Source organism: Anabas testudineus, chromosome 15 (assembly GCF_900324465.2).
Source record: "Anabas testudineus chromosome 15, fAnaTes1.2, whole genome shotgun sequence".
In the NCBI taxonomy this organism is placed as follows: Eukaryota; Metazoa; Chordata; class Actinopteri; order Anabantiformes; family Anabantidae; genus Anabas; species Anabas testudineus.
In genome coordinates, this window is record NC_046624.1 from 3,110,618 (window position 1) to 3,126,006 (window position 15,389).

The 15,389-nt window shown below is 40.1% G+C and overlaps 1 protein-coding gene across 1 annotated transcript; it reads right to left on the reverse strand.

Annotated features, from left to right (window-relative positions):
- Nucleotides 1-1,193: 1,193 nt before the first annotated feature.
- papolg (poly(A) polymerase gamma) lies at nt 1,194-15,382 on the reverse strand. Its single transcript, XM_026354441.1, has 24 exons — nt 15,088-15,382; nt 14,193-14,351; nt 13,763-13,829; nt 13,509-13,590; nt 10,142-10,251; nt 9,812-9,865; nt 9,132-9,243; nt 7,989-8,078; nt 7,647-7,785; nt 7,452-7,524; nt 6,074-6,194; nt 5,817-5,901; nt 5,100-5,153; nt 4,849-4,968; nt 4,408-4,517; nt 3,857-3,978; nt 3,595-3,752; nt 3,334-3,434; nt 2,957-3,159; nt 2,698-2,781; nt 2,549-2,605; nt 2,360-2,463; nt 2,123-2,223; nt 1,194-2,003 (listed from the first exon to the last, which is right to left on the reverse strand). Exons 1-24 carry the CDS (start codon nt 15,102-15,104, stop codon nt 1,828-1,830), a joined length of 2,499 nt encoding a protein of 832 aa, XP_026210226.1. The 5' UTR covers nt 15,105-15,382; the 3' UTR covers nt 1,194-1,827.
- Between the last annotated feature and the right edge of the window lie 7 nt (nt 15,383-15,389).

The following is a 15,389-nucleotide window of genomic DNA, read 5'->3' on the forward strand; positions in this document are numbered from 1 at the left end:
CTGATGTTGGGGAAAAAAAGAGCCTGTATCCCGACTCTACCTGCTGCGATGAAGAGGGCGCTTCTTAAGCATCACTTTACACTTTTACTGTATACATATAACCTCTGTGCTGGAATCAAACACAAAGACACCCAGCTTCAGACCATAAAGATGGAGGATTGGGGCCCCTAGGTAGGAAAGGGGAGTGGGTGGTGGTGGTGGGGGGGTCTTCTAACCCACCTCACCCCCACCTTTGGCCCCAGGAGATGCCTTTTTAAGAACCTCCACAGGAGGCGCAGAGGGTTCAACACCCAAAACTAAGGGAATTCTGTCCGTCTCCCAACACAAGCGTGACCATCTATGCATGCACGCTCACACACAGTCAACCAGATATGCATGCACACACACATAAACCAGTACAACTCATCAAAAAGCTCTGAACCATTTTTTTTTCTCAACAAAGCACCACAAACTCTTTCATAGACATGGAACACGAAAACAACCACAACTTCGCTTCATCAGGATCAAGCTTCACTAACGGTGAAATGGTGCAGATGGTAGGGGTGAGTTTAATTTCTAATTTTTTTTTTGTTTTTGTTGTTTAGTCTTCCTGATAGACCAGAGGATAATATCAGGAGTCTATCAACCACAGATGTACACAAATGATGTTTAAACACTTTTTTGTGACTGTCCAGTGTTTGTGTTCTTGTGTTGACCACACTTACCTCTTTAGGACTTAAACGCACCGTGAAAAGTAGGTGTGACATTGTTGCGAAGCTACACTGAACAGAAGGATGTGCGTTGCGATTTGATATGGTTCTTCCAACACTCTATACTAGTCATTCCCGGAGCTTAACAGTGACTGAAAAGCTTTAAACCCGTTTGATCAGAAAATGCTTGTTTCCTGTCGAAAGGATGATCTCCTTGCTCTTACCTGCACCTGAGAAGTGTCTACGGTCACCTACCTACACACTGCAAGTTCATACTAACCTGGAGTCCCTCTGGGTGGTCGTGGTGGTCCAAAAAGTCGTGGTTGTGATATCCGTTTTATCCAAACAAACCCTCAATAAATCCTCCCTGCAACTGTATCCAAACCTATACAGTGTTTACAAAAAATATCCAGGGCCAGAGACATTTTTTTTTGGGGGGGGGGGGGGGGGGGGGGGGGGAGGGCTGTAGAGAAAAAAACAAAAACAAAAGAAAACAAACCAAAAAAAAACAAAACAAAACAAAAAAAAAAAAACATTTTTTGAAACTTTTTTCTTTTAGATAAAACTACAATGGTCAAAAGATTTAACAGTGATCTTTTGCATTTTTTTTAAGACAAAAAAGTTATGTACATCAACATTTACTGTACAGATTTCTGTTTAGGAGATGAAAAGAAAAGAAGAAGAAACAAAACAAAAATCAGCATACACTTGAAGTGCGTGTAGCAAGCGTCGATAAAGGTTCTGGGCTGTTTTAAAACATTAACTGGAAAGAAGGGAAAATCAACAGAAGAACAGCTCATTTTCTGTCTGTACTGTGTACATCTTTAAACACTCAGGGAGAAGATGAGTAGTTGCTTTAGTTCTCGTGTCAGGTATCTCCATGAAGTTGTGTTAAATTCCCTCTGGCTGTGAATGCAACAGAGGGCACTGACAACATTGACCAAATCGCCTAACCACTGGCAAATCTGTAATCTCTCAAGATTCGTGGAGAGGTGTCCATCCTGCTGCGTCACTCTTCAGACTGACTGACCTGAACACGCTCCCTTGTCCCTGTGTGAAGTCATCTTCTCGGTGTTTGACTTAACTGTAAAGTCCCACCTGTGTGTGTGTCTAGGAATCCAGTCTGCTAGTTGTGCGTTCAGGCTATGTGGATTCTGGCCTTCTCTGTTTCTTTCAGCCTCTTGGCCTGCTCCTCCAGAGTTGGGGAGTGGGGTCTCTTGGAGGCCGCTCCGTTCAGCGGGTCGGTGCCTCGGCTCACTAATGTGGGGATGGAGCTGACGACAGGGGGACCCATGTGTTTGGATGCCACGTGTTCTACAGGTAGAAACAGAGAGGACCAAAATCATCTTAGATCTTATTGCACTTCAGCCATTTGATGCTTGCAGAAATATTTAAGTCTGGTTGCTTGCTAGCAGGTCAAAACAGAAACTCACTTGAGCCAATGACTGGGATGGACATGCCCTTTTCCTCACTGGCAGGGGCAGCATCTGTGGTGAGGGTGCCTTCAAACACTGGGGGCTTGGGAGGTGTGATGCTGTAATGAATTGAATCGGACGACGGCCAATATGAAGTAAAGACGTTAGAAATGCAATCAAACACAAACATCGACAGTTTAAAGCATCCCGTGATGCAGGTAAAACAAACAAAAAAAGCAAATAGATGAAGCTCACTTGTGGCGGTTGAGGGCCAGTTTGATGGAATTTTTCACAACGCGACAACTGTTGCTGGCTGGAAGAGGCGAGGAGGCGTCTGGCAGCTCCATGCTGGGAAGTCTCTGAGGTAAAGAAACAACAAGAGTACCAATCAGAGCATGTACACTTTCAAGTCAAAACTGTTCAGGTTTGCAGAGAAGACATTACCTGTGTTCTTGAGGTATCAATGGTTGGAATGGGCTTAGCCTTTGATCCAAGTGGGGTCTAATGGTGGAGAGACAAAATGTGAAAATGTTACTTTTTATTGCCTGGCTTTCTGTAAACAGAAATGAAAGCAGACAGGAAACAACACTTGCCACATTGGGTGCTTCTGCATGTGGACAGGAGTCAGAGGATGGTGGGTATGGCTCTTTAAACGTAGAGTCGTCATTAGACACCGTCTGCAGCAAAAAAAAACAAACAAACCAAAAAAAAAAAAAACAGCATCAGTATCACAATATCTAGTCTGAATGACAGCTACTGCAAATGCCGTTCAATCTGCCACCAAGTTTAAAGTCATTCAGAACATATCCACACTGGTTCTCCCCCCCAGGAACTGAGAACACCCTCCTCTACCTCGGAGTCTTTGTGCCTCTTAGCCAGGTCCTCTTGTGTAGGCGAGTGTGGTCTCTTGGCAGGAGCCCCATTGACGGAGTCCTCCAGCCCATTGGGCTCCTCTCTGGGGCTGCTGGTGGTGTTGGGCTTCACGCTGCCACTGAGCACTGTGGTGACAGAGCTGCTGGCTGGCGGGGAGGGAGGCTTTGCTTTAACCGAGGGCTCTTCAGAATGAGAAAGAGTGAGATATTGAGGTTGGACTTTGGTTAGGTAATTGAATGTCAACTACACCATGTGACTCTTTATGCAGTCAGTAAATTTAACCAGACTAAGTAAAACCATGGTATGTTTCCATTCTTTATCAACTGGATCTGTGTCCTAGTCGCTGGGAAACTCACTTGAACCGATGACAGGGATAGACATGCCCTGGTCTTTAGCAGCTGGTGCGGCACTGGGTGCTGGGGAGCCTTCCACAAAAAGCTTCTTAGGTGGGCTGACACTGAAAAACACACAATTCAGAATAAAATATAGAACAGAGCATGTTGGGGGAAATCTAATAATTTAAGAAGAATAAGAACATTCAAGGTAAGAATGGTAACAAGGTAAGAACATTCAAACTTTCACAAGTGAAAGTAAACCAGCAGAAGAAACCAACGTACCCGTCATCAGTGTCAGATGCGGGTTTTGAGGGTTTGCTTGTTGGGGAGCTAAAAGGAGTTCCTGAGTCTGTGTCTCTGGAGCTGTCCAGGTGACTGCTGTCCAGAGACAACCTCTTGGAGTTCCCGCCGTTAGAGCTACGGTTCAACTCGGCTATGCTCTGCAAAAAAAGAGAAAAATGAAGTGACTCCTCCACTGAACATTATTAACAAAATAATTCTAAAACTCTAAAAATGATGAACGTGCCCAGGAAGACACCCTCACCCTCTTCTTCTTCTGCACCAGTTCAGGAGGAAGATACTGGTGGAGCTGCTTTTTCTTTACATGTGTTGCTTCGATCTTCATTCCTTCCTTCAGCATGTTGATGTTGTTGGCTTGTCTGTACACTGCAGAGGACAACGTGTCTTAAGAGTCACTGACATGTTTGCAAATGCTCTCTTTACAACACAGCCTTTTTGGGCACTGGCTATTTCTTGCACTTGGAACTTTGTTGTTATGGTATTATTTTCAAACATCTCTTGCTGTAACACATTAAGCCCTCATTATCTTTCTGTCTCTTGAATTCTGTGTCTGTTATGTTTGTTATATGGCTTTCACTCGCAGACTGCCACTATGCACCATTGCATAAAAGCCTGTTAAAAAGACATGTCTCAAAACACAAACTAGTAGTGTATTTCTATTTGTCCACTAAAAATGCTGCAAGAAGTGAAAAATGTGACAAAAAGTAGTAAATATGGAATAATATATTTATTAAATATTTGATATCTTTTGTTATATTATCTTACATGACTGGATTGTGGTACAACAGAACTTACCGGTGTCTGTGAAGGACTGAATGTCGTATGTCAGGTCAATGTTCACACTTTCTGCATTCTCCACTTTCTTGAAGATGATCCCAATGAACCACATGGATACAAAGTCATTCCTGAGATTTAAAATGAGAATAATTCTTAACGGTTCCCGACTGGCGCTTGTGGCGTTTGGCAGATGGGCAGAAAAATGAACGCTGACAGAACTTTCAGAGGTGTTGTCAATCAGTTCTACTGTAAGTGCCTGGTAACATCTTCACGCCTCACTACAGAAGCAGAACTCTTACTGTACATGCCAACAAGCTCCAATTATGAAGACAAACCAAAAGAAAAGACAATTAATAATTTATTCTCCTTAGAAAAGGTTTAACAATTAGCAGAATTTGTTCTTCTCTGATCCACAACTTTCTCACTCAGATCTCTGTAACATGGGTAAACTGGACTTACTCGTTGCGATTCTCTTTAGACCCTGGGAAGGACTGGGGGTTGACATGAGCCAGGGTAATATACTCATTTCTTTCAAGGTTTCCCACCAGGACACGGATCTTCGACTCCACCAGACCGATCCTGAGGGACAAACATCAGTTTGTATTCAGAGAGGTGATGACAATACATGTTGTCTTCACAGTACTGCGAGACTAACTCCAAGACTTATTTGTTTGAACAGATCCTATTTCTTAGTGTTCTCGAATGCTCACCATTCTAAGTGGTTTTCTTCTGTGGATGCACTGGCAGTCAGAACAATGTAATGCCTGCAGCACAAATCAGAAAATCAGTCAAGTCAGGTAAAGTGACAAATTCAAAATGTCTTTATAAAGCATTTACATTTGCTGTACACTTTCAAAACAAATTTATGATGTAATTTATGGTGTGAGAACCTTCCATGACATGAAAACCTCTCAAAACAAGCAGTATTTCTTGCATGTCTTTTCATTCTGAGGTGGTTTAGCAGCATTTTCACCGTCAGAAACAGGCTTCATTTTTCTCCACGGTGGAATGTTATTATAAAAACTATAACAACTATCACACCAGGTGACTAATGGAGCTCCAGTGATGGAGCAGTAGCAGCAGAAGCCGGCAGAAAAAGTCACTTGTGATACCATGTGGGAGGAACTTTCATAAACACGAGTCGACCAAACTCTCTACTGTCCACATGTGGATGAGTCAAATGTGCTTAAACTCCAAACCGCAAACAATAAGTTTGGTTGGAAAAAAAATTTAAGAATTGGCATCATCCAGTTTTAGTTTCAACAGCACAGTCTGTGGCCTGGTAGAACGGTTAAACATGCAAAAACAGTTTCCACACACTACTTTCTGCTTTTATAAAAAGGCAATTAAGCTTTTAAGTGTTTTATTCACACAAAATAAATTTAAAAAACCTCTCCCCATCTTTGACTGACAATATCAGTACGTACTTGTACTTTTGGAAAAAATTGGGTGGTTCAAAGAGTTTGGACCATTCTGCTTTTCCTTGAAGAATCTCATCTGTGACACTGAGACCTGTTCATGACACAAAGAGAGACAAAAGTTTGATACTTCCAGCATTAACGTGTTACTCAGATAAGCAGAAGGTTATGTATGTTTTCAAGAACTCGTCAAACAGGTTGACCAAAAGCACAAGCGTGCTTGTTTATGTATTTTCTGCCACTTCACTCCTGCAATTCTGCATTACCATATTTGAACTCCTCGCTCATGATGGTGCGCGTCGACGTCGAGACGTTGTACGTGGAGTTCTGCTGGGGGTAGGCAGGGGTGATGATGGGCATCAGGTGGTATCTGTCGGACGGGTTCACCTAAAAACACGGCACAGGGCACCACGGTTTGTTTCTCTGCAGGAACGAGAGCCCTCACAAACACATACGAACACACCCCGCCCACCATTTATAAACGAGTAGGATGACCTCACACCCACACACTGAAAAACACATCGACACCAAACGCCACACATCCCACACATGCAGTACATCCCTGTTCATTTCACTGTCTTCATGTTTCCCTCATTTGCATTTTTTCCTAAAGCGATGCAAGGAGTGAGGAATCATTCTTTAAGTGTCGTGTTTTTCTGTCAAATCTCGTGAAAGCTGCACACCTGGATCACCTGTCGTTTGGCTGCAACCTTGGAGTTTACATTTACACAGAAAATGTGACACACTCCCTAAATAATGAGTTCTAAATCACCAGTTTAAGTGCCGTTACTAGTTGCCATTTATTCTAAAATCCTGCAACATGGCAAAACAAATTTTCTCGTGCAACTTGAGCCTCAATATCAACTGCTTTGATCAGCAAATTAAACCATGATTCCATTTAAAGTATCTGTTTTAAGCTGGATTTTAGAGTGTCTCTGTTAAAAAGGTGGCTGTTATACTGCTTTTTAATCACCAAATAGTATTTCTGCACTTCATTTTGTTTTTGTTATTTATTAATAGTTTATATTGACAATGCCTCGTAGTAAAGAGAAGCTATGATTAAACATTCAGGAAACCACTTTCTATTGCACAGTGTTTTCTGGCTTTACTGTGACTGAATGGAAACGACACCAATTGACAATTGAAATGTGTTTATTGCTGAAGGGTTACTACACACATAACAGCAGTTACAGCAGCTGGAAGGCTTTCATAGTACTAACTGGTTTGGGAGAAGTAACTTTATATGGAAAACAGGAAAAAAAGAAAAAATCTATCCAAAGACCTGGCCTTAGAACTGCAAATGGATGGGGTCTTTTACTTTTTGGCTGTGAGCCACTATGCACATTAGTACAAGAGTTCTTGACATGAGTTTATGGGCAAATGAAGACACAAGAGTGCGTAAAGGTATACTTAGTAAATCGTTACTGCACTGCACACAGCTCTGTCATTTAACTGACCACACAGGATTTGACTGCAGCTCTACAGAGCTAATCAACTGCTAATATGTTTTCAGTGAAGGTGTGTGTCTGTAAAAGACGTCCATGAAGGAGGTCTTCCTTGCTTCAAGCTGCTCTGGGAAAACTCCTACGGGGGCATAATAAGATTATAAACACATGGAAATAAAAACATTGGTGTCATACTCACTCTGGGATCCCACACTGGTAAATTCAGGTTACTGTCCTCGGGTTGTTTCAATAGCACAGGATTCGGCCACTCCCTGCAGAGTTAAAGGTTGACATTTGTACTATAAGAACGTATAAAATTCCACTCCAACATAGCTGTGAAGTGCTGCCACCAAGTGGAAAATTAAGTGATAGCTGCAAAGTGCCTGATTCTCACCATTTCGAGAAAACCAAGAAGAACTTGTGGACAAGTGTGGCAGCCACAGCGTTGGGGTAGAGCTGGCAGGTCCTGGCCACCAGCATGGCCCACGACACTCCACCCAGGAATCCCAGCATGTTGGAGTAGATGCCACGACCTACAGACAACACATTACAACATAAATCTATTATGCTATCCAAAATTTGAGCACTGGGAGGACATCTGTAATTGGAACTCTAATAACTTTAGCTAACAACATTGATATAATAGACTGAATGTGACCCATGAATGCAACAAAGTGGAATAAGAGCAAACATGCAGTGAAAATCAACAATCTGAAACTGTTCTGAATGCACTTACGTTTCGCCCACAGTTTGATGGCTCTCAATGTCAGCCTGAAATTTTCTTTGTTTGGCACAAGGTACAAAATTTCATCAGTCACTCTACAACCTGTAATAAGAAAGCTTTGTGAACCTCTGCTGGAAATTGTCAGACAACCATCACACACACACAGTTCAAACCACCGTTTAGATTAACACACACTTCAGTAAATTTGTTGTTGCACGCTGCTCAGAACCTAGCTAATGCCATCGCTAGGTGGAGGAGGGGAGCTCTCAGTGACACGAAAAGTGCAGCTCACCAGAATTAAAGAATTCCCTGAAGGAAGAAGTAATTTAATCAAATACAAAAGTAAGTCCTTGACGAAAACCTGCTTGCAGCCAAAATAACAAAATGGCTTCAGCACATGCCTCCGACTGTCCTTGGGTTTGCTGAACAGCCAAAATACAGACTAGAGCCCCACTAAGCTGCCATAAAGATGGCAGCTCCCAAACATCCAGTCTGATGGAGCTTGAGTAGATCTGGTCTAACAAAACTTGTAGAGATTTAGGAATGAAAGAGTGAATATGTGATCACTTATCGGGCTCTGACAGACTTAGGGAGAGTCAGCCAGCACTGGGTGAAGCTGCTCTTAGCTACTCTGGAGCACAAATATGGAACCAACTTCCTGACAAAGTTAAATGTTATGAAATCTAACCATTTGCCTTTGTATTAATCGGCTTTCTGCTGCATTTTATTTACTCAATTGACTGTGGGGTAATTTGTTTTTAACCATTACTGCACTGTAGCTGTATTTTCTGATCTACTTTGTCTAATCGTATCGTGATTTCATTGCAGGTGTAATTTTTAATCTATTATTATGTTTGGTAATTTAACATTTATTTCATAGCTTGACATTGAGAGAGGCAGAGAGGACACATGGGAAGAGAAACCTTTGTAAATAATGTCACGTCGTTAGTTACAAGATGTTAAGTGTAGACCAGTGGGAAGGGGGAAAAAAAGAAGAAAAAAGGAAATTTCATCCAATCAAAATAAATTGGAAAAGACAAAACTAGATCTCGGGGTGATGTATGTCACTCACATGTAGACTTTTTATATTAACTACCTGTTAGACTTAGACATTTTACTGTATGTATACACTCTGGACTGTGCCGTGTATCATACCGTTAAGGCTGCGGATACACCGAATGTCCAAGTTTCTCAGGATAGAGTCTCCCCTTAGGTCCAGGTTGTCTGGAATGGACTGTAAGGCCAGTCTGGCAAAAAGCAGATCAATCTGGGAAGAGAGAATCAAGATTAAAATAGTACACATGAAATTGATCATATCTGCTAATCCTGTTCAGGAAGGTTCAAATTTCTGAATTGGTGATGTCAGGATCAAATAGAAAAACTGTCCGATTCTAAATACTATAATTTACAGAGAAATGGACAAATCCCACTCTCCTACAGAAATGACAACCTAGTCCAAAGAAATAAGTCACAGTAAGATGACTAAAAGCTGGCCCACCAACCAGCTTGTAGTTTTTTCATGGGTTGGTTCATGGGTTTCTACACAGTCTAGAATAACCTCTCCAATTGTTTCTTCTGACACAAACTGTTGATTTAAACTTCCATTTGTAGCTACTGCATTAGAGAGTTATGGCGGACATTATATTTAGTCACAATCCTGAAGAACACATACTATAAAATCCAATGCAAAACACTGATTATGTCATTACTGAGTAATCTGTGTGTGGTTTTACATCCCTGTAATCTACTATTCAACAATCCAGATGAAAACAGGTCAAAACCGAGGAATTTCTGATGTCAACAATGACAGTTAATTGCATCTAATATTAACTCACCTCTATTCCATCAAATTTGAATTTTATCACTGGTACAAAAGCATCCTCAACAGCCTTAAAGCAGGGAGAGAGAAAGAGAAGACAGACGATATTAAAAACAAATCTGGGACATGCTGAAGTCACATGGCTGACTGGCATCACCACAGGATGAAATCAAACACCAGATGAACAAGAGGTGAAAACAGTTTGCAGACTGTAATATGCCAAAGTATAATTACATTTCCAGCAAACTACTACTTAAATATTATGCAAGTCTTTCAGAACGGCTGCAAGGTCAGTGGGTTCAAGTGGGAGTGACTAGATTTGTTGTTTTGTTTTAATGACACTTACCCTCAAATCTTTGATTTCTTCATGCTGTTTCAATTTTTCAAAGAACGACTGGAAAAAGTCACTTCTCTCCACATGGCGTGGAGCCACACATAAGGCATCAATATCAGCTCCTGTAAGGAAAAGTTAATTTGATTAGTGTGATGTTGTGCTGCTCAGCAGGTTAAATAGCTGTTGACTTCAGTAACCTCATAATAACTTTGGACAAAGCTGCTACATTCAAGGTTACAGAGAGTGTGATAACCACCATTGGGTAAACAACTTTGACCGAAGGTTCAAGCAGAGTAGCAGTAAATTTTATTCACTCCAGCTACCAACTGATGAATTCTCTTTCAGTTTGAGACGGTCGTAGCCTATAAAATATAAACTGTTTTGATATTTTAAACAAACATAACCACATACACAATGCTCTACTGTGTTTGTCCAACTCTACTCTCTGTCACAATAACCAGCTTCTACAATGCAGTGTTTCTGCCGGCAACATATCTCCATAGCTACAGCGGAAAAATTACATGATTAGATATCGACTTAATGAATCGATTAACTAATCAAACACTTTGGTGACTCGCTCAGGAATGGCACTATTAGGCTGTAATTATACCATCATTCAGCAGACGCTCTTAAAAAGCTCTAATAATCACCATCTGTTTGAAGACATTTTTGCACAGGCTGTCCTCTGCTCTCCTGATTCCACCTGAAGATAAGAGGATTCAGGTAGATCAGGGGTGTTAAACTCAATCGCACAGGGGGCCAAAACTCAAAGCACACTTGGGTGGTGGGCCGAACTGGATAAACAGACTAAAACTAAATTTTTTGAACATAAATATGAATCGAAACAGACAGGATACAATATTATTCCCAAATAAATTAACTTAAAATATTTTGCTCTCCATAAAAATATCAAAATTATATAGATTAAAAATATGAAAATGCTGCAAATAAAATCTGGAACAAAACTTCAAAATTGTGCTTTTAAGTTAAAATGATAAATCAAAACATTCCATTTCTCAGATTATTTTCCTTAATTACAGCCACATTTGCTCCACAAAGACATGCAGGTTAACCTGCAATGTCAGTAAACATATACTCAGCCTCCCACTGGTTTCAGCTTTTCTCTTAACCGTTGTTTGGAGCTGGCTCTGACTTGAAATTAGGGTTGTATATATCAACAGACATTTGATTGATCTGACGTATTTGACGCAGGTAGCCCATCGTTCGGTAAGGCAGCTGTTGCGCTGCATTAAGGGATTTGTAGTTTGCGTTATCGGCACTTCATATTGGCCCTTTAAAAAAAGATATATAAAATGATCTTGCAGCCTGGATATAATTGTACGCCAGGCCGAAGATGGCCCGCAGGCCTTGAGTTTGACACATATGAGGTAGATAATAAGTCATTCACAAACAATGCTAAGTTAAGGACAAATCCAGTGTTCTTTACAGTCCTATTTTGTTTGAAGTGAGCTCAAATTCTGGATGGACGATAGGAGCAGACTTGTTAAAGCCGTAACTGACATTTGATGGAGAACAGTCAGTACTAAACTGCAGAAGCAAACTTATACTTAATATGTTTGAGTGATATTCTGGTATCAACATTCAAGTGAAATGTAGAGACTGTGGGGGGGAAAAAAAGAGTGTGTGTGTGTGTGTGTGTGTGTGTGTGTGTGTATGTTCAGACACAAAACCATATAATGTGGGGTGTCACAGAGGTGACTAGTGTTTTCTATGAGGAACAACATGTTGCAGGTTATAGGCAGCTACTTTCCTTTTTGTATGTATTCATGCAAGGTCTCAGCTTTAGGTTAGTGAAGATACGTTGTGCTATAAATACAGGAAACACTCATATATTTTATTTTGTAAGAGGCATTTTTAGACATTGTACTACACCAAAGAAGATCACCTCAACTTGGTATATATGAACTGTGCTATGCAATTAAAGTTATTTTTTAAATGTGTTATATGTGTTATAAATTAGATTTGTTATTTGTCTTAACAGGTCATCAAACAAAATATGATTTGGGAAAGTTTTGGAAAGGTGGTGAAAAAGCTAGTTTTGAGCTCTCTACTTTACTTAAAACACACAATTTTGATTTCTTATTTTCAAATGCGCTAAAATATTTGCATCATTCATTCAATAAATCTCCATTCAAGTTTTTTCGTATAACAAAAGCATAATCTACGATAATCTAAAGCATCAGCTATTTACAAACTTGAACTAGTGGAACTACTGCACTGTTTCAAATCAGCTAAACTCTTAAACTTTTGTATATATTTATTTTGTTTCTGTTGTCAGCCTCCTGAGGGAGTTTGGAACTGTGACTCAGTATTTTATAATCCCAATGTCATCTGGAAAAACAGTGATGACAACTGCTCTGTAGTCAGCTATAGTTGGATTAAAGTGAGTGACCACAGTGAAGGTTAAAAGGGGACAAAAGGTTTACTTTACTGCTACAGACACTGTCCATGGGCTGGCTTAAGTCAGTGTACTGGAAATGACTAAGCCATACACAAAACCAGCCCGTCAGTGTTTTAGCAAGAAACTGACATGGTTTTAAGGGAGAAATGTCTTTGGACTGGATGGAAGGCTAAAGCAGAGAGATGACTGTCCTTTTCACACAAAACAGTGAGCTTGTCAATTTTTGTAGGTGCTGAATATCACTGACATCTAGACATATTTTAATTAACAGCAAATCCACAAGTAACTGGATAACAAGCCAAAATGAAACTTGAATTTAATCTGCTGTCAGGTTTGTTTCCTCTGAGACAACCTGTCGCGACGGCCATTTGTGATCACTTGCTTGTTTAAAGAAGCTGGTACTCGGAACCACATTTACATCAATGCCTTCAGCCTGCACCAAGCCAGTGTTTACTCGGTTTTCAGAGCTTAAAACTAGTCTTTTGAAAACACTCAATAGCAGTTGAATATGACAATGGCAGCCTTGTGCTTAGTGCGGTCAGTGCAAACTGAGCTTTTCAAAAACAATGATGCATGCCTGCTTCGACAGGGTGGAGTGTTGTGTGACAGTAGTAGTCCGTTATCTCCATCTCTGTCCATTTTGTCGGCTGATAGAGCCAAATGATGCTATTTTTATGGATAAAATTGCGACTTGCCTTAATTAACTAATATTAAAAACACTACATTTTATTTATGTTTTTATAACAGTTAGATAAACATGTTTTGTATTAGGTTAGTTTATGTACATCTGTACAAAAATAAATATATTGGATTTTATTATATGTTAACTCTTCCTATTTCTTAAACTACAAAAAAGGTGCAATATTGCCTACAGGTCAGCATCTGTATTGCAAAACACTCCAAGTGCTGCACCTGAAAGTATTTTTTGCTTGTCCACTGCTTACAAATACCACATACCTTTTGTATGCACTCCAAGACGATATGAACCAAATGTAAATATCTTGCCGCCAACACAGCTAATAGCTGATGGTGGAAGGTTCTATGGAGAAAAGAAGCAAATACTGTGAAGTCGGTATGACTTTCTCCTTCTTTACGGCAAGAAAAAAAAGTAAGAAAGCTTGAACTGCTTCATGTTATGGCCTCTGATTTGATAGTCCCATTAACGACTCTGCAATGCTTTATAATGCCTACAACGGTACAAATCAACATACCTTTAATTCACTGATCTCTGCGATCCATTCTTTAACAAAGTTATTCAACTTCCCAAGAACTGCAAGTCTGAAAGGAGAAACAACTTTCAGCATGCATGTCTTTTAACTCATCATATGGAGAGACTGACCATGATGTTAAAATGTGTATTCAAGCATTGATGCATATGCTGCACATTTGTTTAAAGTACAATCTGACAAAACTGTGCTAAATACAACATTTAAAAAAAAAAACCTACATGCATGTGATATTATATATAGCATATCTGTAGCTACAGGGTCATCACGATCTTGTGCGCACCCCTTGTAAGTGTAGTTGTGATTCATGCAACGAAAGGCGTGCAATCAAGATGTCTACTAGCAGTGGTATGGCAAATATAAAACAACAACAACAATAATAATAATAATTATTATTATTATACCAATTCCTCACCTATGGTTCAATTCTTCTTCATCTTCAAACACTCCAAAAGGTTTCATAGCATCACAGAGTTTCTTGGTGTACTGGTGGTCTATTTCTCTGGGAGGTGCAAGGCTAATGGCAGAGGTGATGCCATAGTGTTTCTGAGGCTGCTGCCCACTAGGCATGGTGCTGCGAGGGAACAAGACATGGGAAATGACAGCTACTACAAAAGCCAATAAATGTTCACCGTTCCATGTCAATGATTCAACCTTTCCTTAAACAATGAACATGATGTGAAACAACAACTCGTTACCAAGTGAACACTTTATCAGCCCTAGACAACATGTAACATATCATTGTTTGGCTGTTTCTATTCCTCTTTCTATTACCGCGTACCCATGTGTAAACAGTTAGCCACATGCTACTGGAGCAATGCGACTCACACATAACTTAAATAAAATGCACGTAGTTAAGCGTAATTCCAAATATGAGAAGATAATCTGCCAAATTTGCTGAAACGTGTTTGCAATGTGCCACTTACTATTCTATGTCAGCTAGCGGTGAACAGACGTTAGCCGACAGGCTACAAACAGGTTGGGAAGCGAGATGAAACTGGCTAATTTAGCAAGTTAGCAAATGTTCACTGGATGCTACGGAAGAATTTTGCGCCATTTACTCACTTTTAGATTAAACGCTTTGTAACAGTGACGTCTTCTCAAACAATAATAAACGAAAGACTTTATTTTTAAGGCACATTTACAGTTAGCAACAACAAACAAGCGAGCTAGCCAACATCGGTGGCTGTAGGCCTTGTTTGGTTGTTGTGACAGTTGGCTAACGTTAGCTTTTAGCCTATTCTTTAAGACTCTGTAAAACGCAAATTAAAATGCTTATAAGTGGAAAATGTTGCTCATGCATGACTTACCTTGACATTTCTTTCATGACACTCTAAAAAGCTTGCACGATTTTTTAGCTATAAACTCGTAAAAAAACTAAGAAACTCAGCAAGTGGAAATGATAACAGCTTCGACCTGATTACAACAATGGTCACTTTCCAGAGAGCAGTTCAAACCTTCCCACTGAACCGGAATCACTTCTTATAAGATAACGTTTCACTTCGTAATCCTGAAAGAACATTCATATCTTATTACATTCACCAAAACACAAGGCCGTTTGGATACTAGCAGCTAAACACGCGTTTACTCGCTGTTACGACTTTTTTTTTTT